A 23,933-nucleotide genomic window follows, 5' to 3' on the forward strand; every position below is an offset into this window, starting at 1 on the left:
AGGTCTACGCCCCCTTACAACCCACCCTCCCATCCTGGCACCTTCCCCTGCCACCGCAGGAATTGCAAAACCTGTGCCCACACCTCCTCCCTCACCTCCATCCAAGGCCCTAAAGGAGCCTTCCACATCCTTCAAAGTTTTACCTGCACATCCACCAATATCATTTATTGTATCCGTTGCTCCCGATGCGGTCTCCTCTACATTGGGGAGACTGCGCGCCTCCTAGCAGAGCACTTTAGGGAACATCTCCGAGACACCCGCACCAATCAACCACACCGCCCTGTGGCCCGACATTTCAACTCCTCCTCCCACTCTGCCGAGGACATAGAGCTCCTGGGCCTCCTTTACCGCCATCCCTCACCACCAGACGCCTGGAGGAAGAACGCCTCCTCTTCCGCCTTGGAACACTTCAACCCCAGGGCATCAATGTGGACTTCAACAGTTTCTTAATTTCCCCTTCCCCCACCTCACCGTAATTCCAAACTTCCAGCTCAGCACTGTCCCCATGACTTGTCCTACCTGCCTATCTTCTTTTCCACCTATTCACTCCACCCTCCTCCCTGACCTATCACCTTCATCCCCTCCCCCACTCACCTATTATACTCTATGCTACTTTCTCCCCACCCCCACCCTCCTCTAGCTTATCTCTCCACCTTTCAGCCTCTCTGCCTTTATTCCTGATGAAGGGCTTTTGCCCAAAACGTCGATTTTACTGCTCCTCGGATGCTGCCTGAACTGCTGTGCTCTTCCAGCACCACTCATCCAGAATCCTTGATCATAAACACACCAACTCCCACATCTACCTCAACTGCACTTGCTCAAAGCATAGTGAGGAGGGTTGATGAGCAGATTTGGCTGGAAAGCTAGCTTTCAATGTAAAGTGATGCGAAAGCATGGGTTGAATTGTCCTACTGGCACACCCAGCACCTGCCCTTGCCACCGCACAAGGTGTAAAACTTACGCCCACACCTTCCCCCTCCCCTCCGTGCAAGGCCATAAAGGATCTTTTTAAACCTGGCAGAGATTTTCCTGCATATTCACCCACCTCATCCACTGCACCTTTACTCTTAATGTGGTGTCCTTTACGTCGGGGAGACAGGCTGCCAAATCGCGGAGTGGTTCAGGGAACATCTCTGGACCACATGCACCAAACAACCCCACTGCCATGTGGCCAACCACTTCAACTCCCCCTCCCATTCCCTCAAGGACATGCAATTCCTGGGCCTCCTCCACCACCAAACCAAACCCACCCAACAACTCGCGTGCAGATTGTGTCTACCAGCTTCCCAAGATGCATAAGCAGGGCTGTCCTAGCCAATCTATTGTTTCAGGCTATTCCTGCCCCACTGAACTGCTTTCTTCCTGAATTGACTGTTTTCTTTCCTCCTCTTATCCAGTCTCATCACCTATTTCCACCACTCTGCTGTTGAACTCTGTCTCTTTAAAAGTTTCAAATTTTCTGGTATCATTTACCTAAAGATCACCCAACCCCTCTACAGCTGTTTTCCACTAGGATGGAGGCTCTCCTGCCTCGGGATCTTACAACCACATGGTATCAGCATCGATTTCACCAGTTTCCAAATCTCCCCTCCCCCACCTCATCCCAGATCCAACCCTCCAACTCGACACCACCCTCTTTACCTGTCCATCTTCCTTCCTATCTATCTGCCTATCCGGTCTGCCGTCCCCACCAACCTATCACAACTACTTCCCATTTGCATCCACCTATCCCTTTCTCACCTACCTCCCCCCACCCCAACCCTCACCCCCACCCCCCCAGCCCCCTATTTATCTCTCAGCCCCCTTCCCCCTCCACATTCCTGATGAAGGCCTTATGCCTGAAACTTCGATTCTCCTGCTCTTTAAATGCTGCCTGACCTGCTGTACTTTTTCCAACAGCACACTTTTCAACTCTGACTCTCCAGCATCTGCAGTTTTCACTTTCTTCTGAGGTTACCATGACAGTCCTGCCTTCTCAGCCTCACCCTCACGGTGATCTTTATGTTAAGCTTATCACCAGTTGTATTCCTCCAATGAGAGAGCAGTTCTATGATCCTCTGGGATTATGATGCCTACCTTTATGCCCAATTCTACCATCTGTTCTGATTTGTAATGATCCCCAATCGTGCTCCTGAGGTGTTTTTCCCCGCCACTGTGATTGACACCATCTTCAACCATATCCTTCAGATTCTGGCTTTAAGTTTCCCTCATGAAACAATAATAGAATTTCCCTTGACCTCACCTTTCATCCTCCGAGGCTCCATATCCAATAGATGACCTCCAATGTGATGCCCCTACCAAACATATCTTCTCATCTCCTCTCCCATCAGTATTCCAAAGGGACTGTGCCATCCTGCTCAACTCCTCAATCTTTCTCAACATCCCAATCTTTTCCATGAAAATGTAGGAGATGTTGTGCCTGTCTTTGTATCGTATCTCTCCTCACCATTCAAGACACCAAACATATCTTCCCGATGTAGCAACAATTTACATACACCTCTTTTAATTTTGTTTATTGCATTTACTGCTTACAATGTGGTTTCCTCCACATTGGAGAGACAAAACAGGGTGATCACTTTGGAGAACAGCTCCAATGAATCTGCAAATATGACCCCAAACTTCCAAAGACCTGAAACTTTAATTCCCTACTTTGAACCCATGCTAACATCTCTGTGCTCAGCCTGCTGCAGTGTTCCAGTGAAACTCAATGTAAGCTTGAGAAACAGCATCTCATCTTTCAATTTGGCAACTCACATCCTTCCAGAATCAACAGTCATTTCAACAATTTCAGATCATAATCTCTGCCCTCCCTAATTTGTTTCCTTTTCTTTACAAGTTTCTGTTTTTGTCTTTTTTCCAATTTTAGACCACATGTACTCTCAGCACATCTTGTATTTCTTTGTTTCTTCTCTTGCCTATCTCCCATTCCTTTTAATCCTGGAGGACTAGAATTGAAATAACATTCAATCTCCCCTCAACCACTCCATCGCATACCTTCCCTTTACACATGTCATACCTCGCCCTTACTTAAACACTATTAAATCTTTAATTTTACCAGTTCTGATTAAAGGTCATCCACAGGAAACACAGGGCTGAGTTTAACATTTTTTTTACCAAGAGGCCTAGTGAGTTTTCTCATCGAATCTGACCATACTCACCTCTCTAACTATATACCCCACCCCACTGTGGCACCTCTAGTCTGATGCTAACCTGATATTGCCATGTGCTATTCTAAGAATAACTCGCTATTGCAAGGATATCCTGGAATTAACTGGCATCCTTGGTGCCATGCCATCCTTAAAGCCCATTGTGCATTCAGACAAGGTCTGTCAGTCTGGAGCTCCCTTATACAGTTCTTGACATTTGCTCTGGACATGGAAGACAGGGAAATTTGGCATTCCACTCTGTGGGCAGACACCTGGAGGTTCCATTGGACAGTGTGGTGAAGAGGTGGAATGTCCGGTTCCCCAGGACCAGCTGAGAAGGCCATGAAATCAGTGGGACCCAGACCATGCCACTTAGTCCAAGGTTGCCTCTTGTGTTAAATACGTCACAATTATCTGGAGGAATGTCCAACATAGAAAGAAAATCAATGACATTCTCCCAAATGGGAGGCAATGACCTAGTCGGTATTATTGCCAGACTGCTACTCAGCTCATGTTTTGAGAACCCAGATTTGAATCCCACACTGAGAGCTGGTAAGATTTGAATTTAATAAAATATATCTAGAATTATTTGCCTACTGCTGACTATGAAACAATTGCCAACTCTCAGAAAAGCCGATCTGGCTCACTAATATCCTTCAGGGAAGGAAATCTGCCATCCTCATCTGGCCTGACCTACATGTGACTCCAGATCAACAGCAAAGTGTTTGACTTTCAACTGCCCTCTGAAATGGCCTAGCAAATCATTCAGTTCAAATAGAACTACAAATAAGCAATCATTGCTGGCCAGCCAGCAACACCCTCATCCATCCCTTATCCAAATAAAATAAAATTCTACCACTATAAGTACCACCATCAACTTTCCAATGCCTCACATTCAATCTATCCCTGATACTGCATTAACTTCCCACCAAGCTTCATGCTCTACTGCTCCCGTTATAACCTGCAACATTTGCTCTCACCCACCGAATTTCTCCACACACCAGCCCTGCATGGTCCATGCCCTGGCTACTCACTCTTGACAATACTTCACTAACTTTTCCATACCAACACCAGCATTAACAGGTTTCATTTCACTCCATCTCTCCCTTTCTCTCATTCGAGGAGAAAATAGTCTAAAATAGCGTAAAGAGAACCAAGATGGGAGGTAGGTGCACATCATTCAGCTGCTCACCCCCTACATCCTGATACTGCCCTGATCAGTGTAATTATCGTGCCCACACCTGAGGACTGTTATTAAGGCCTACTCTTAAGTTATTGTGCTGGGGCCCCTGACTTATGGCTGTGTCCCTTGATTTGGCTGAGGACTAGTCCCCTTAGACTTTGAGGTATGGCCCTTGGTTGAAGCACATGCAGTGTTTAATCGTGTGTCTGCAAAGGATCTTTGACTTGGAGGTGCAGATGTTTAACTGGAGTGGACAAAGTCAGAAGTCACATAACGCCAGGTTTATTTGGAAGCACTAGCTCTCAGAGTACTGCTCCTTCATCAGATGGTGCTGTGATTTTTAACTGAGGATCTTTGAGGTACTGTTAAGGGTAGATGGGGACTTCAGTAACGTTACACAGTTACAGTTGAGATGTTCTGCGAACATGAAATTTGAGTGGGAATCTGAAAGCTTGTGGTTTCAAAGAAACCTGTTCGAGAATAACCCAGTGTTGTGTAACTTTTCACTTAAGCAATTTGAGGGAGAAGATCTGATTTCCATATCACTGGAGCAGGTGAACCTTTTCAACCCTCTCTGTGTCATCATGGACCCCTCCTTCCAGTTCACCAGGGATAGAATACTAAAGGACTACCTGCAATCGATACAGAGTGAGGAACAAAAATAGAGATAAATCTTAATTATCTATCTTTGAACCACAGGATCACACCATTCAGATCATAGGAAAAGAATGGATTCCTCACACCAAAAATTGGCTAACCTCAGGGAGTTGATTATTGGCCTGGGCAGGGATCTAGACTTTAGATTGAAGAAGTAGATAGAGCAGACTGCAGCACAGCAAATACAAATCCAGTCTTTGTTGGCCTATTTGCATGATAAGCTTTGTTGCCAGTCCCATCCAAGGGATGTTGTAAGAAAGGCTGGGATTGTGACAGGTTTGGGTACTTCAAATATGACTGCCTTCAATAAACACAATCACTTCACCTGTCAGACACATCTAGTGAAATGACCTTCTCTTCTTACCAGGCATTAAACTCGTTGGACCTTCCACTGAGAGCTGAGCGAGGGGATCAGAGTCCATCAAGAAGAAGCTATGGAATGGTAGGGACTTGTCTGACAGGGAGTGTGAAATTTGACAAAGTAGAAGTGCTGTGCCTGGACAGGAAGTGACACCCATGACTCACCAGTTTTTCCATAAGCATCTTGATCAGGGGAGTCACTTGTTGATGTGGTCTTCCATCATCCAGATCTCTACTTTGCAGGCATCAGTCATGACCCATCATACCTTCATTGAACTCTCACTATCTGTCCTCAATCATACTTTTCATAGCTTAACGTTTTGGTAGCTTGTGAGCCAATTGATAGTTCAGTCACATTAAGGAAGTTGAGAATACCTGTGGTATTGGGGTCAATCAAGAGCTATTTGGGTAGCCTTGGAAAACATGTATGATAGCTACTATGAGCTGCACATTATGAAATCAGTGGACAGAGCAGAAGACTCTTTAACCTTGTTCCATGTGCTCAAGGTAATCAGCTGAATGGTACTCTAGGACTGTTCAAGGAGCAGAGAATTGAGCTTTCTTTTACCTACCTCCACCATCACTCTCCCTGAAGGTGTATGCCAGCTGTCATCATATGTCAACATCAGGCCTTGCTATAGTATCACATGACACAAGTAGCAGAGCTCCCGCTTGGTGTAACTTTACAAGATGCCCTCTGCCACAATGGGAAAAATGAGTAGGGCACTTACACAGAATGGCAATCTCAGTGTCAAAGATGTATACTTTCAACTGAGAATGCTTAGAGGTCTCTTGAAACCTGTTATGGGACAGTGGACTGACTTGAGGAGATATTTCCAGCTTCATTTCAAGATGGACTTTTGGTGGGTTGGAGAAGACCCAGTGAAGGCAGTTTGTTTCTACTCTCACCAACTACAGGAAAACTTTCAGGAAAAATGGAGATGAAGAGACAGCAATCCAAACTGGAGCCGGTGAACTTTATAAACACACAAGAATACCATTTGATCTCTGTAATTCCTCCAAAACCAAAGATAAAGCCTTAATTTCCAATCCCTCCCATATTTACAAGATGATGCACTTATCTTTGGTTCAATATTCAAGGAGACAGTCACAAGACTGAATACCATCTCAGATTACATATCATAGTTTAAATTGAAATGCAAATGAAGCGGTTCCACCTTTTCCAGAAAGAAGTATGATACCTAGGGCACTTCATTACCAAGGAACACTTTGCACTTGACAGTGAGAAAATCTGAGTCATAGTGGAGTGGTATAGGCTAAGATGCAATGGAAAGTGAATGAGCTCCTTGGTCTAGCCACTTACTATTGGGGGTTTATCCAAGGTTTTACAGTTGGCTGCCCCTTTCCATGATGTGCTGAAGAAATCCAAGAATGCTGCAGGAGTAGAAAGGTTGTACAAGGTGTGATATTTCACAAATCATCACAGGGAATTGCACATCAGCATGTGAAGATTCATTTTTCAGCCTCAAGCAGAAGTTTGATCTCTAGTTCTTGGCAACTAGACTTCCAAATCTCTTTCAATACTGGAAACCAGTGGCAGTTTCCTTGGCAAGAAGTGGTGCTGTCACAGGTTTGAGGGCAGTAAAGAATAATTATTGCTTATCCTAGTCAAAATATTAAGTTGACCAAGAGAAATGTGGAGAACTACTCCCTCATGAAACTCGAATTGCTAATCTTGAGGTGGACTTTACCCCAGAAGTTCAGAGACATTCCTGATCATTGCACAGTTTGAGGTGCATGCCAACTCAGCTACATTCAGCTATATTTAAATGTTCAACAAACTGGGAGCAGCAGAGACCTAATGGCCTGCTGAACTTGTGAAAACTTTGATTCCAGAACAGCTACAGTTTAAGAAAAATAATGCAAATACTGATCCCCTTAGTCAAAAGACTGACCACAGGAGGGAAACTACCCCTGCTCAGTTGGGGTGAGATGTGGCTGACGCCATGTGCATGCCTCAAGTCAAACACGGCATTCCAAGCCTGACTCCCTACAACATTTGGACTGATTCAGGAAAGTGTTACTCATGCCCTTATGAGTGAAATCCAAACTAGGTCAGACTTACCTTCACCATTTTTCAATAGACGATATCAGGCAGCTTCTACTGATTGTCATGGACATCAGCAGATGACACTATTGTTGAAAGGTCCAACATTGTCCAACCCAGCACCACTTGATTTAGGGAGTCCAAACCAGCACAGAAATTGTTTAGCCAAGAGCAGCACCGCCTTTTATCAATCAGAGAGTAATGGACAGTGCAAATGATTCAACCATACTCTGCATGACTGTCTGTACACCCTACCTCCTTAATGTAAACAAAAGTGGTCTGAGTACCTTCTGGATATGGTTTATATTTATAAAAGCACCACACACTCATGAACAAGCTGTTCTCCACACTATCTCTTCTGCAATGACACCATCTTTCCTGTGAACCATCTCCTCAGATTCACCATACCTTCCAATGGGATGGCCAGAGCATTAATTGGACAGCTGAGCATCACCCAAGCTTAAGCCAGGCATTCAAGATGGTGTGCAAGATGAATGAGGGAGAAATAGCGAGAAGAAAAACATTGACCATTGGAAGGTGGAGTGGACTGACATTCCAATCAGGGAAAAGGGTATTTTTTTTCCAAAATAGGAGTATCAAAGGTCAGAATAAAATTCAGAATGCATGGGCCACTCAGAGGGATCAAGTGGCTACATAAAGAAGGCCAGACCCATGTTGCTAAACTGATAGCTGGGTGGGGTGGGGGGGAGCCTCAGAAAGTGGTTACAGAGGAAAGGGAGTTGTTTGAGGCAATCAGTCTAATGGATGACATGAAGGAAAACAGCTCCCTTCACATTTTGAAGAACTTTAAGTATCAGTGAATGGCTGTACTGAAGTGGAGTCAGATAGTGGTGAATTCTAGAGTGATCTGTGTATTGTGAATCCAGGGGGTGCATTCAGTGTGGTAGGATTACTCTCACCTTCGAAAACAATGCAAGGAGACACGCTGGAATGCAGAGGTGCTACCCATCATATAACTTCTGGACCCCTGACTGACCTAGACCCCAACATATGTGATTTGCCATGGTCTCGGTCTCATGGAAAGGGTAGTAAAATAATTGGGCAAGAAGGTTTTCTCAAGCAAATGTTGGACATCACCACAAATCATTTGCTCAGAACAGCAATGCAAAAGGAAGCTGGCAATAATGAAGACTCGAAGACTCTAGCTATGATGGGCACAACTGAGCCTGTTTATAATGCAACTACATAGCACATGGTCATTGTGTGTAGTATGTAGTTGCTGAGATGATGAGGTTCAAGATCAGAAGCCATAATTTGGAGGTGCCAGTGTTGGACTGGGGTGGACAAAGTTAAAATCACACAACACCAGGTTATGGTCCAACAGGTTTATTTGGAGGCACTAGCTTTCAAAGCACTGCTTCTTCATCAATTGGTCAACCCCTTGATGAAGAAGCAGTGCTTCAAAAGCTAGTGCCTCCAAATAAACCTGTTGGACTATTACCTGTTGTTGTGTGATGATCAGGAGTGCACAAAACCTCAAGGAGAAAATGGTAAGAGTGATGGGGTCTCTGACATGGGAGCTGAGCAGCTCTCCTAGTCCTCCAATAGCATGAGGCTCTGAGCAAGGGCAGCTTGAACAGTCAAAGGGATTCTTGCTGGGAAAACAAGCCGTCATTGGCAAAAGGAGGGATGTTGAGAAGGGGAAACCAGATTAGACAAAGGATTCCACTGTCTAATGTAACCCACAGGCTTCATTTCTTGTACATCTGTAAATAGTTCCTTGTTTATCTTTAATTTTCCTTCCTGTTTGTAATGCCTTGATGCCAGTGGAATAGAGAATTCTATGATCTATGGCCTGTCCTTGTGCTCAAATCCCATGTTACATTTCTAATGCAAAGTATTCATTTCCATTTTCCTTTTTCACTTTCTATGAAACTTAAAATTAAAACAAAACAGCATAAGTTGTTGTTACTAACCTTTATTGTTAAAAAACTGTTTTGCATATTTGCTATCACGATCCCCATGATGCCAGTTGTGTAAGAATACTGTTGTTTTTGTTCATATTTCTCTGTGAAATATAATTGTTTTATTTTGTGTTCTCACTTTTGATTTGTTAAAATCATGTAATACTAAGCCACATTTTTTGTATGTCAGTCCAAAAGTTCATATTCTCCATGAGTCTTTCCACAAAACTGGAATCTGTTCACTCCCCTTTGTTCAAGGTGGCCTCCAGTTTACCTGCTTTCATGAATTCTTGCCCCACGGCAAGTGGCCATTTGGGCCATCAGGCCTATACTGTCTCTTTGAAAGGACTGTCCAATTAGCCCCATTCTTCTACTCTGTCCAAATACCTCTGCTATTTTTTTCCACTCAGCAGGTCATTCTTGGCATCCCCTTGCTGCATTATTGCAAGAACAATTTCATACCCAGTGTCATTTGAACTTTTGCACGTTCAGCTGCTCCCATCATTTATTTTGGAATGTCAATTGTTTGTCTCTCACAGTGCCATGGACTCATGAGATTACCTCTAACTTCAAACATAGATCAGTAATTCCATTCCTTAGCCAACTTTACGAGTGTCCACCAAGTTCTTCATCTCACTAACTAGTTGTTGACATTCAACTCTCTTGATTTTTTTTATTGACTGTAGTTTTCATACATAATGTTCTTTCTTGGAACGGAAAACAGCTTAAACTTTTCCAGAACTTCCTGTATTTTATTTTCAGCACCCGCAGTGCTCTATCATGAACAGTTACAGAGTTTATTCCTGTGTGCAACAATGCTACCCTGGAACTCTCGTTTGAATTAGCAACACAGCTTCACAATTCTCTCAACTTTGCTTGAACCTCTGAGTGTTAAGCGATTTGTCTTTTGATCAGAAGCTGCACTTCTGATGGCAGCAATCCAAAATCAGTCACTACATCACATGCTTCTGTTACTGGTTATGTTAGTGGTCAGGTTTGATCAACTGTTTACAGGTTATATAACTTTAACTGGGGTTATTCAGCTCTCGTTTCATTAAAATAGCATTTCTAACATGACAACAAAATTTGAATAACTCATAATCAGAACAGGGGGATCGAGTTAGAGCCGCAAGGTTTTGCTACAGCTCTACAAGTTCCTGGTGAGACCACACTTGGAATATTGTGTTCAGTCCTGGTAGCCCTACTATAGGAAAGATACAGTGGCTTTGGAGAGGGTGCAAAAAAGGTTTACCAGGATGCTGCCTGGACTGGAGGACTTGCCTTATGAAGAGAGGTCGAATAAGCTTGGACATTTCTCTCTGGAGAGAAGGAGGACAAGAGGTGACCTGATCAAGGTATTTAAGATGAGAGGAATGGATAGGGTCAATAGCCAGGGACTTTTCCCCAGGGCAGAATTGACTCATACAAAGGGGCATAGTTTTAAGATTTTAGCAGAAAGATATAAGGGAATGTCAGAGGAAGATTCTTTACGCAGCGAGTTGTGAATGCATGGAATATGATGCCAGCGGTGGTGGTGGAAGCAGAGTCATTAGGGACATTTAAGCGACTGCCGGACATGCACATGGATAGCAGTGACCTGAGGGGTATGTAGGTTACGTTATTTTATTTTACAATAGGATTAACCCTCGGCACAACATAGTGGACCAAAGGGCCTGTTATGTGTTGTACTTTTCTATGTTCTATGTTCTACAGCCCTTCTTGTACTGATGCATGGTTTATTTTATAGATTGAATGCTGCAATTTTTTTTCAGAGATGTGTTTTTGTGCTCAAGATCCTGATCCTAATATTTGTTGCATCCCCAGGTCACCAGCTGATGAAAAGATAACTCCAATCAGTAAGGAGCATGAATATGACAGATTTACTCTGAGATGGAACACCAGTGGGCTATAACTCCTAGAAACGACCAAATAAGTAAAGATGCTCATTTCCTTCCTCATTGCCGAATGGTGAAGAATGGGGCTTCATAGCCAGATCAAGAATTGAATAATTCTCAATAGTTATCCTGATGTTCAACAGTAGAATCAGCCAACGTGATGCCTGGTTTCCAAGTTTGGACAACATCAGTGTTTGAACCCTTATTTTTATCAAAATTAATTAACAACTTTGACCTTGGTATGCAGGTCACAATTTCAAAGTTTGCAAATGACATGAAACTGAGAAGCATTGTAAACTGTGAGGAGAACAATGCAGAACTTCAAAAATGCACGGACAAGTTGGTGGATTGTGTGGATAGATCGGGCAGAGGATTGTCAATGTGGATAAGTGATTCATTTTGGTAGTAAGAACACAGAGACCATTCAAACTAAAGGGCTAAAGGATGAAGGTGTTCAAAATCCTGAGGGGTCTCACTAAGATTGAGAACAAAAGGGCATAGTTCTAAGGTAATGAGCAAAAGAAGCAAAAGCAACATGAGGAAATGCTTTTTAGTACAATGATTCGAGGACTGACATTGTCCGAGACTGTAAAGGAGGTTTGTTCAATTGAAGCATTCAAAAATAAATTAGACTATTATTTGAAAAGGAAGGATTATGAGGAGAGGTTTAGAGAATGACATGAAGTGAGATGATCATTTGGAGAGCTGGTATAGATATGACGGGCCAAATAGCCTCCTTCAATTTTGTACAACTCCGTAATTCCGTGAAAAAGGTCCCGGCGACACCTGTGTTTTCCATGTTTGAAACAAAGGGGTGTGAAACATCGTGGTGGCCCTGCAGTATTTAAAGGATCGGACAACTTTTTGGATTTTTTTAAAATTGGAGAATGTCTGAAAACAGTTTAAAGAAAGTGTTTCTGGAACTATGTTGTCTACTTCCAGGTTGTGACGCCGCACCTTCTCATAGTGGGTGACTGATAATGGGAGAGCAATGCTCTATGTCTGCATGTAAGACAGATTAATGGAGCAGAGGGTGTAGAGAAGGTCCTATGTCTTCTGCTAATCTGGGCTAGACTTCTGCTTGCACATTGAGAGGATCAGAAAGCTGCCTGTCAGGCCAGTCAATGCATTCAGCATCTCAGTGTGCATGCACAGTCTCCTTTATGTCCTCTGTACTATTATGCCAGCCACCTCTCCATCTGGTGATCTGGCAAAACAAGCAAACTCTTCACCTTGGTCTGATTGCAGCCCACTTGTACTTGTGATACGCCACATGCTAATCTCAACTCTAGGCCAGCTTCCAAAGTAAACCTCATATCAATAACTGGAGGCTGTGATCGAGTGTTGGGTTAATTGATGGGGTCTTTTCATTTGTGGTGTGTTGCTATTTTTTTCTCTTCCCAGTGCTCCCGTGGATGGGCACAGGCCGCTCTAGTTTGCTTGAAAGCAGAAACATGGGAAGGAAATGCTAGTATGAGGGAATGTTGGAAGGATGCAGGGTTAAGACACAATCACATTGGCAGCAGTTTCCTCATCTCTCCAGATGGCAGGGTGAGAATGTGCTAGATGTTGAGAAGCGGCACAAGGCAATAAACTATCAGCATGTTTAATATTTTCAGTGCCAGGAGATGCTGAGGGCCCTTTGCAGTTGGGCCGATGATGCTGAATCATCTCCTGTGAAGGGTATCACTAATATTGCCTGTTGTCACCTGTTGATTGCCTAATCTCACCCATTTCTATCCCGTCTCAGTTTGTTTTCTGGTGAAGCCCTCATTCTAAGGTTTGTAGTGAGACCTGACTAGTGACGGATGCTATGTGAATACAAATAAAGTGATGCTGACCACCAATATTAGGTTATTAGAGCTTAGCATTGCTGCCAGATCGTTTAGGTCCATACTCTAGAAGTTCCAGATCACCTTTTCCTACTTCCTGTTGAGGATGTTTTTTGAGAGACTCCTGCAGTACCATGGCATTACTTCTTACATTCATTTCCACCATCAATGCCTAAAGCACTGTGCACCTCCGTTCAGACCCCTTTGTTATCCCCGGTGTTCAATTTAAAAGAGCCTCCATTGCCGTTTTCCTGAAAGTTGCACCCTGCTTTTAAGAAGGGAACGCTGTTTGTACCAGATGGTCCGCTACAAAGCTGTCAGAATCACTGCTTTTAGTGGCATGAGGCACCACTTTTAAGTCTTTTAAGTGAAGAGGGTAAAGGTATTTTGTGCTGACCCACTTTAGTCTGAATAGATGTGTGTACACTGTATATTGTGAAATCAGAACAAGCTTTGTGAATAGCCAATGAGTTATAGTCTTCCATCTTGTTGGGTATCTGAATGCTATACTCAGTATTAGTTCAGAGCTCCATGAGCTTAACCAAAAGGTTTCTCCAAGAGAGATAAGTCCCCCTTCAGGAAAGGAGGCATGTCAAAACCACAAAATACTACCACGTAATCAAGCTTATCAATATCTTTGTAAATGTAGCATTTTTAAACTTGCCTTTTTTAGTATCTGACCTCTTTCCTTTATGAGACAAAATGTTTTTTTCTAAAAACTATTTTGAACATTTCAACAGTTGTGTCTATTTTTCAAGTGGTCCCCTGACTGACTTGATTCATAATTGGTAGTTATTATTCCCACTTTCTGTTTGAATAAAAAAGTGTTGGAAACACTCAGTGGTTCAGGAGGCAGCTGTGAGAGAGAAACAGAGCTAATGTTTCAGCTCGATAATATTGTAGAATATTGTGCTTGCCAATTCATGCTTTTTGTCTCTGTTCAATCATGTTTTGTTTAATTTTATGAACATTTTATTTAAGCCACACTTCCAAATGTAATTCTTTGATGGCTGATATTTAAAAACTCAGAGGTAAAAACAACGACTGCAGATGCTGGAAACCAGATCCTGGATTAGTGGTGCTGGAAGAGCACAGCAGTTCAGGCAGCATCCAACGAGCAGCGAAATCGATGTTTCGGGCAAAAGCCCTTCATCAGAAATAAAGGCAGTGAGCCTGAAGCGTGGAGAGATAAGCTAGGGGAGGGTGGGGCTGGGGAGAGAGTAGCATAGAGTACAATGGGTGAGTGGGGGAGGGGATGAAGGTGATAGGTCAGAGAGGAGAGGGTAGAGTTGATAGGTGGAAAAGAAGCTAGTCAGGTCGGACAAGTCTGCACAAGTCATGGGGACAGTGCTGAGCTGGAAGTTTGGAGCTCGGGCGAGGTGGGGGAAGGGGAAATGAGGAAGCTGTTGAAGTCTACATTAATGCCCTGGGGTTGAAGTGTTCCGAAGCGGAAGATGGGGCGTTCTTCCTCCAGGCTTCTGGTGGTGAGGGAGCGGCAGTGAAGGAGGCCCAGACCTCCATGTCCTCGGCAGAGTGGGAGAGGGAGTTGAAATGTTGGGCCACGGGGCAGTGTGGTTGATTGGCGCGGGTGTCCCGGAGATGTTCCCTAAAGCGCTCTGATAGGAGGTGTGCAGTCTCCTCAATGTAGAGGAGACCGCATTGGGAGCAACGGATACAATAAATGATATTAGTGGATGTGCAGATAAAACTTTGATGGATGTGGAAGGCTCATTTAGGACCTTGGAGAGAGGTGAGGGAGGAGGTGTGGGCACAGGTTTTACAGTTCCTGCAGTGGCAGGGGAAAGTTCCAAGATGGGAGGGTAGGTTGTAGGGGGGCATGGGCCAGGATGGGAGGGTGGGTTGTAGTGGGTGCGGACCAGTGTGGGAGGGTGGGTTGTAGGGGAGCGTGGGCCAGTATGGGAGGGTGGGTTGTAGGGGGGGCGGGGGCCAGGATGTGAGGGTGGGTTGTAGGGGGGCTTGGGCCAGGATGGGAGGTGGGGCGTGGGCCAGGATGGGAGGGTGGGTTGTAGGGGGGAGGGGGGGGGGGGCGTGGGCCAGGATGCGCCATGTGCTTAAAGATGCCCTCCAACGCATCTTGTTCACATCCCGCACCTCCGGCCTCAGACCCCACCCCTCTAACCATAACAAGGACAGAACGCCCCTGGTGCTTACCTTCCACCCTACAAACCTTCGCATAAACCAAATCATCCACCGACATTTCCGCCACCTCCAAAAAGACCCCACCACCAGGGATATATTTCCCTCCCCACTCCTTTCCGCATTCCGCAAAGACTGTTCACTCCGTGACTACCTGGTCAGGTCTACGCCCCCCTACAACCCACCCTCCCATCCTGGCACTTTCCCCTGCCACCGCAGGAACTGTAAAACCTATGGCCACACCTCCTCCCTCACCTTTATCCAAGGTCCTAAAGGAGCCTTCCACATCCATCAATGTTTCACCTGCACATCCACTAATATCGTTTATTGTATCCATTGCTCCTGATGCGGTCTCCTCTACATTGGGGAGACTGGGCGCCTCCTAGCAGAGCGCTTTAGGGAACATCTCTGGGACACTCGTGCCAATCAACCACACTGCCCCATGGCCCAACATTTCAACTCCCCCTCCCACTCTGCCGAGGACATGGAGTTCCTGGGCCTCCTTCACCGCCGGTCCCTCACCACCAGACGCCTGGAGGAAAAACGCCTCATCTTCCGCCTCGGAACACTTCAACCCCACGACATCAATGTAGACTTCAACAGCTTGCTCATTTCCCCTTCCCCCACCTCGCCCGAGCTCCAAAATTCCAGCTCAGCACTGTCCCCATGACTTGTGCAGACTTGTCCAACCTGCCTAGCTCCTTTTCCACCTATTCACTCCACCCTCTCCCCCCTGACCTATCACCTTCATCCCCTCCCCACTCACCCCTTGTACTCTATGCTACTCTCTCCCCACCCCCACCCTCCCCTAGCTTATCTCTCCACGCTTCAAGCTCACTGCCTTTATTCCTGATGAAGGGATTTTGCCTGCAACGTCGATTTTGCTGCTCCTTGGATGCTGCCTGAACTGCTGTGCTCTTCCAGCACCACTGATCCAGAATTTAAAAACATTGGTAACTAAATTGGAAAAGGATGAACTAAGCAATCAAAAGAGAAAAATAAAACACACAGATACCTGTGTTCTGAAGACATCCGAAAAATGTTCTTCAAAGAATTACTTCATAACTCTGGTAATGTGGGTGGCCTGAGTTTGAATCCTGCCATCTGGGAATTTAAATTCAATAAGTCTCTGGAATTAGGAGTCCAATGGTGACAATGAAATCTTTGTCGATTGTTGGAAAAACCCATCTGGTCCACTAACGTCCTTTAACTGCTATCCTTATCTGATGTGGCCTTCTTGTCACTCCAGACCCATAGCAATGTGATTGACATTCAACAGTCCTTTGGGCAATTAGGGATAGGTAATAAATACTAGCCTGGCCGGTGGTGTGCACGTCTGTGAATGAATAAAACTTCATATCAGCACAAACAACAGGCAGATCTTTCATTACTGCACTTCATTCTCTTGACGATTTTCTGAGAAAAATGTTAGCTATAGAAACCACTCCAATCTGTTCTCTGAATTGAACCATGGCACTTTTATACATCTGTTTGAAAAGGGGCTCTGATTTAATCTGACATTCAGAATTAGCATCTCAGAAAACACATTGGAATTGATGATCCACTTTCAAGCTGGACCTTACCAGCTCAGTCCAAATTTGTTTTTGATCAGTCGGCAAGAGCCTAATGTAGAGTTGACACATTTCACATGAATCTAGAATGGAACTTACACTTACAAACAGAATGCAAAATCTGGAGGTGCATGTCTTCAGAAATATACCTCACTTACTCAAGGTTGAAAGTTTTAATTGTATGTTGGTAGAACCAAGGTTTAAGGAGCCCCAATTTGTGAGCTTTATTGCTACTGGAGGTGATAGTATAGTAATAATGTCACTAGACTAGTAATTCAGAGGACACAGGTTCAAAACCCTGCAAGGTAAATGTTGAAATCTTAATTCAATACAGTAATCTGGAATGAAATACTAGCTTAATGTATTGATTGCTCTTTAAAAAAATGAATCTGCTTCACTAATGTCCTTTAGGGTTGAGAAATCTGCCATCATTAGCCTGACTCCAGACCCACTCTGAAGTACCTCTGGGCAAATTACTCAGTTAAATTAGTTTGACTAATAAATGATGGTCTTGCCAGCAAAATCTGCATCTTGTGAGTTATAGTTTTTTTTAAAAAAATTGGATGTTTTCCACTCTTTGTCCAGCGAGAAATGCCTCATCTGTTAGGATGTTGATTTGGAGAATTATCTGGAGTCAAGTGGGGAGAGTCTGGTCCTCCAATTTCCATTAGTTAGCCACACTAACTGGTTAATCAGCAGCAATGTCTTTGGAGTCTGCCTTCCTCAGATATTTAAGTAAATCCCATTCATGATCACATCAACCAACAACCCCAGTTGTTAATTCCCTCCAAAGAGACTGGTTGTCATTTCAAATTGATGGCTATGAATCTAACCTCTTCCTAGTTGGACAGGGTGCCAATTACTCATTATAAGTTGCATGGTAAACAACTTGCTGTAAGCTGTGTGAGTGCTGGACGCTGCTGTTTAAACTATACCCTTTGAAGTGCCCAATCAGCAATTGAAAGCTGGTGTCAGTAATATTGATCATCGTCAATTGTTGCAAAAACCGAACTGGTTTGTGAGTGTCTTTTAAGGGAAGAAATCAGCAAATTTTACCTGTTCTGTGGTTGACTCCCAACTGTCCTCTGAAATAGCCAAGCAAAGAGCAACAACTGCTAGCATTGCCAAAGATGCTAACAGCCCATGAAAAAATAAATTAATGTCATGCATCAATCTTGTTCATTGCCAGCTGCCCAGTCCAGGGCAGGATATTAGTAAAACCTCCACGTTACTCTGTGTCATGTTTATACAGTCCTCCCTCCAACCCTTACTTTAGCCATTTCTCATTTCAGCAATATATCCACCTCATGATGTAGTGGATTGACTTGATATTTTAGATAGGCCTTGGAAAGATTCAGAGCTGTTAAATAAGAACTAAATGGAAGATGAGGGGCACAAATTTGGATGATTGTTAGAATGGTTAGAGAAGACATGAGAAAAAACATTTTCACACAAAGGGTGCCACGCATGTGTCTGGAATTCCTTGCCAGTTTGGTGTTTGAAGTAACCCTCAACTCATTCAAAACAAACCTGGATCTTCACTTTGGTCAACACCAAGTGCTATACATGGGAGCAAAATGCGTGGCTAGTTTATTTATTCAGACAGGATGGGCTGATTTATTTGTAGTTTTGTTCCAAGGGTTCTTTCAGCAATCTCAACAATGGGTGGAGGGAAAGGCAGTTCAAGACATATAGCAGATTAACATCCCATGAGTGGTGCACTTTTCTCACCATCCACCTGGCAACCAGCTAACCACAGACATATACTATAAGCCCACCAACTCCCACAGCTACCTAGACTACACCTCTTCCCACCCTACCTCCTGTAAAAACGTCATCCCTTTTCCCAAATCCTGTGCCTCTGCCACACCTGTTCCCAAGTTGACCAATTCCACCTCTGAAAGTCCCAGATGGTCTCCTTCTTTCACGATTGCAACTTTCCTTCCCACGTGGTTGACGATGTCCTCCAGCTTATCTCCTCCACTTCCCGGACCATCGCCCTTGAACCCAACCCCTCCAAATGCAACAAAGACAGACCCCCCCGGTCCTCACTTTCCACCCCACCAACCTCCGCATCCAATGCATCATCCTCCACCACTTCTGCCACCTTCAAACAGATCCCACCACCAAAGATATATTTCCCTCCCCACCCCAATCAGCTTTCTGGAGAGGCCATTTCCTCCACGATACCCACGATTTAGTGGGCGGCACGGTGGCACAGTGGTTAGCACTGCTGCCTCACAGCGCCTGTAGACCCGGGTTCAATTCCCGACTCAGGCGACTGACTGTGTGGAGTTTGCACGTTCTCCCCGTGTCTGCGTGGGTTTCCTCCGGGTGCTCCGGTTTCCTCCCACAGTCCAAAGATGTGCGGGTCAGGTGAATTGGCCAAGCTAAATTGCCCGTAGTGTTAGGTAGGGGGTAAATGTAGGGGTATGGGTGGGTTGCGCTTCGGCGGGTCGGTGTGGACTTGTTGGGCCGAAGGGCCTGTTTCCACACTGTAAGTCTAATCTAATCTAAGCACCCTCGTCAGGTCCACGCACACCACCCCCCCCCCCCAACCACCACCAGCCCACACCCCACTCCTGGCACCTTCCCCTGTCACCGCAGGAAATGCAAAACCTGTGCTCACTCCCCTCACCTCCATCCAAGGCCCCAAGGGATCCTTCCACATATGTCAGAAATTTACCTGTACCTCTACCAATGTCATCTACTACATCCCTTACATCTGGTGTGGTTTCCTCTACATCAGGGGGCAGATGCCTTCTTGAGGATCATTTCAGAGAACATCTCTGGGACACCCGCACCAACCAACCCCTCTGCCCCATGGCTGAACAGTTCAACTGCCCTCCCACTCCGTCAAGGACGTGCAGGTCCTGGGCCTCCTCCACACCAAACCAATGCCTGGAGGAAGAACACCTCATATTCCGCCTTGGGACCCTGCAAACATCCCTTCTGACTTATTACCTTCTCCCTCACCCTCATCCAATTATGGCTTTCCCAGTTACCTTCCCTCAAACTACACCCTCGCCCATTTATCTTTCAGCCTCGACCCACAGGCCTCATTCGTGATGAAGGGCTTATGTCCTAAATGACGATTTTACTGCTCCTCGGATGCTGCCTGACCTGCTGTGCTTTTCCAGCAACACCTAAATACAGTACAGTACCCTGGAACTGAGATAAGCACAACATCGGGTCTGTTCCCACCAGATGGCAACATTAGTTACAAGCTCCTGGCAATCTTCGTATGACTCCGTAAAATTACAGTTGTATACTCCATTCTGGGCACTTTGTTTATGCAAAAAGGAGTGAATTTCTGAGACCGCAGAGATGCGTATGAATACAAGAGCATTAATACTGGAAATTCCCAATTACAATTTTACAAAAGAGAGGGGAAAAAAAGCAAAAGATTCTATTCTGAGTTGATGTTTTGGGAGGCTTGTCCACACGTCATGGTTAGGTAGCCACTTGATTGGGTGTCTGTGTATAAAAGCCAGGTCCGCTCGGATCGCTGTTTAGTTCATTATCCGAAGTCGATTTCTCTGTGTGCAATTGAGGAAAGAACGTGGAAGGCACAGAAGCGGAGAGGAAACACAGGCGCGCACACACGCGGGGATATATTTTGACGAAAAATGCAAAGCTGTGCGAAATCCTGGGGGCTCCTGGTCGGTTCAGTGGGTTTGTGGTCCACCTGCCCGAAAGTTAGGGGTTCTGCCCGGAGCAGCTTGGCGATTTGCAGACCCAGACACTGGGGCAAACCCGAGCAACGGAGCGGCTGCAGCGTGCGACCCCTGAGCTCCAGTCCTCCCCATTCCGCCGCTAGCAGCAGGTTGATAGACAGAATCTTGCCCAGGCACGATGACTTCTCAGAGAGACACATTGGACCAGGAGACAAAGAGAAAAGAGAAATGCTGGACACTCTGGGACTGGCGGTAACAGCAGCTCTTATCTTTGTTGTGTCTTATTTTTTTCATGCCCTCTCGTTCTGCGTATGTGTGCACAAACAAATACTGCTTCGAAGTTATGGATTGTGATTAACGATGAAGTGTTTCCCGGACTTTTTTTTTACAACTTTCGTTGTTTGTTCATTATCTTTGAGCCATTGATGTAGTTTTCCCCCCCCCCCCCCCCCAGTTTACTCCCTCCTCAGAGGCAGCAGCGCATGTTACAGATGCTGGTTTTGCAACTGAGAATTGCGCGGCGGCGGGGGGGGGGGGGGGGAGGTGAATAAAAATATACACCTTTACTTAACGTGAAACTTTATTTTTGTCTTGCCTCTTTGCAGTTACTTTTCGATTGGGTGGGGGATGGAGAAGGAAGTGCGCTGTACATTGAACATTCTTGATTGTTACTTTGTGTATCTTGTGTAATATATGCATATCATCTTGGTTCCTTTATTTTTGCTCCCGTTCAGTCTATTGATGAACTTATTGACAAGACTGTCCCTGCCAGCATCCGTCTCACTAGACCCCTGAAAATGGACGATCCCGTGTGTGAGTAAAATGCACTTTTTGTAATTATCATTGTTTTCCCGAATCGTGTTTCCCCCCCCCCCCCCCTCTCTAACTTTGATCAGGAAGGTTAACATTGCCGAGTTGTGCAATATTGTGTTGGCCTGGGCATCAGTGTGTTGCAACATAAATGTCAGCGCGCGACCCGGGTCCCATAACCTTATTAGGTATAGGTGAAGCCTGGTGTTTCAGTTCTCTCTGCAAATCATCTGAAGGGCTGAAGGGGGAGGGGATGGCAACGATAAGCCGCTTTTTAAACGCCTCATTTCCTCCAGCACCAGTGCCCCTGTGTACAGTTCAGGCTGGCTCGCCCGAGATTTCTTCCTGCCAGGGGTAGGCATGGAGCCCAGCACACGAATGTGAACTATAATTTTAGAATAATCCTCTTCACTCCCATTGTACCGGACAGTTCCTCCCCATCACACCAGTGCCGCACAAACAGCCAGGACTTGACTCTCTTAAATGTGTATGAAATTTTGTTGGCAATTCTTGCAGCGAGGGTCGAGAGGCTACGCTGGTACAGTGTCAGCTCCCTTCTCCCCCAGTTGGGCGATGGTAGCTCGATGTTCATCAGGCGTAATCACTTACTGGAGGGGAAAGGAATTCTGCTTTGGAAAGTGGTGGAGCTTGAAAAATCTTAATACCAGGGAAGAAGTAGCTGATTCCCCCAGCCCAACCAGACCACAATGTTCCCCTTCTTAAATCAGCAAGAGCTTTAAGCCTTGTTAACTGCTTTCAGTCTTGTGAGGTGCTGATTTTAAATGTCTTTAATGAAAGTGTTTACAGTAACTTTCAAGGAATGTATCAAGAAATAATTTATCAAATGCAATCCTCCTTCCACCTCATCACTGGAGGGCAAGGAATTGTTCTTTTCCTCTGGATTGTATAGATCTGTGTAGAAGGTATTTAGAGATTCTGGAAATTGGAAGTTTAAAAGAACCCATATGCCCAGTACATCAGGTAATATTTGCACATAGTTTTCAATGAACTTGAGTCAGAACTGGAAGAAGTTAGAAATGTAAGCGGTTTTAATTGTGACAAGAAATGTGGGGTAGAAGTAAAGGTCTGTGATAGGGCAGAAAACAGGTGAAATTTAACTTCAAGGATGTTGGAACAAAGCAAAAAGAGGTGATAATGTGATAAGTAAAGATAGGGTAAATAAGAATAACAGAAGTACCCCTTACTGCTGCATTCTAAAGAAAGTAGAGGTTATAATCTGAAGTTGCTAAATTCATTGAATCAAGAAGATTGTGCAGTGGCCAGCTGAAAAATGGTGTTGTTCCTTGTCTTGTATTTGCATTTTCAGAGTAACATCAGAGGCAGATGACAGGGATATCAGAGTGGGAGTTGATGGAGAATTCAAATGCAGGTGATTGAAAGCTCAGTCTTGTTTGTGGATTGGATAGGAATTCCTGCAAAGATGCCACCTCACCAGTATTGGTCTTGCCAATATGATTAGTTTACTGAATGGAAAGTACAAATAAATTGTTTTTTCAATTTTCCCAGTTTGTTTGGGACAATAGGAAAAGTAGGACAGGTGTTTTCTGTTGTCTTTATGCTGAAAAGGGACAAGTGTATCTGAGAGTGCAAGTCTAATTGAGGGTTCAATCTGTGTGGTGAAGATGACCCTAAGGCCCCTTGCTTACTCCTTGAATGGAAGTCTAGCCAATTCCTATCCTTCATTATCTTTGCCTGACTGAATTTATTCTCCCATTGAACAACATTTTCTTTGGATGCCACTCACTTCCTCAAAATCATAAGTGCTGCTTGGGAACCTGAAGGTCACTAATTATACCTGTCTTTTTATGCAGTTTATGGAACTTTGCTTGTTTTAATCCTAACTGGCTCACCTACCTTACCTTTTTTTTCCCAGCATATGCATGATTGTGTCAGTGCTGCTTCCTGCTGTCACCTGAACTGGAACAAACTTAGCTTTTGATTTTCCTCATTCCCATGACCCAACTGACTCTTCCCTTCCCTTCCTTAATTTCCATCTCCAATTCTGGGGTTAGGATAGCTTGGAATATGTACTGTAAGTACACAACTACCTTGACTACCCTTCTTCCCACCCTGCTCTTAAGGACTCTGTTTCATTCTCCCAATTTTGTTATCTCATTGGTTTTGACCATCATCACCTACACCAGTTTTTTTCAAAAGGTCTTCTTTAATTTACAAAAAAAAAGTTCTTCCTTCATGGCTTATAAGATTGTTGGACCATGTCTTCTCCATTTCCAGGAGGAGAAAGTGAACTGTAGATGCTGGAGATCAGAGCTGAAAATGTGTTGCTGGAAAAGTGCAACAGGTCAGGCAGTATCCAAGGAGCAGGAGAATCGACATTTCGGGCATAAGCCCTTCAGGAATGAGGAAAGTGTGCCAAGCAGGAAGGGGGAGGGGCATTGGAAATGCGATTAGGTGGAAGGAGGTTAAAGTGAGGGTGATAGGCTGAAATGGGGGTGGAGAGGTCAGGAAGAAGATTGCAGTTTAGGAAGGTGGTGCTGAGTCTGAGGGTTGGGACTGAGACAAGATGGGGGGAGGGGAAATGAGGAAACTGGAGAAATTGGAGTTCATCCCTTGTGGTTGGAGGGTTCCTAGGCAGAAGATGAGGTGCTCTTCCTCCAGCTGTCATGTTGC

General features: G+C 44.8%; 1 protein-coding gene across 2 annotated transcripts in view; it reads left to right on the forward strand.

The window, feature by feature from the left end:
- Positions 1 to 20,324: 20,324 nt before the first annotated feature.
- gldc (glycine dehydrogenase (decarboxylating)) overlaps positions 20,325 to 23,933 on the forward strand; it is a 177,164-nt gene continuing 173,555 nt past the window's right edge. Inside the window, exons 1-2 of one of the 2 annotated variants that reach the window (XM_060845597.1) lie at positions 20,325 to 20,723; positions 21,206 to 21,284. In XM_060845597.1, the coding sequence (XP_060701580.1) occupies positions 20,424 to 20,723; positions 21,206 to 21,284 (379 nt within the window). In that variant the 5' untranslated portion in view covers positions 20,325 to 20,423. Of the gene's footprint in view, positions 20,724 to 21,204; positions 21,285 to 23,933 lie in introns of those variants that run through there. The other variant, XM_060845605.1, reaches the window with a different exon arrangement.

Source organism: Hemiscyllium ocellatum, chromosome 2 (assembly GCF_020745735.1).
Source record: "Hemiscyllium ocellatum isolate sHemOce1 chromosome 2, sHemOce1.pat.X.cur, whole genome shotgun sequence".
NCBI lineage: Eukaryota > Metazoa > Chordata > Chondrichthyes > Orectolobiformes > Hemiscylliidae > Hemiscyllium > Hemiscyllium ocellatum.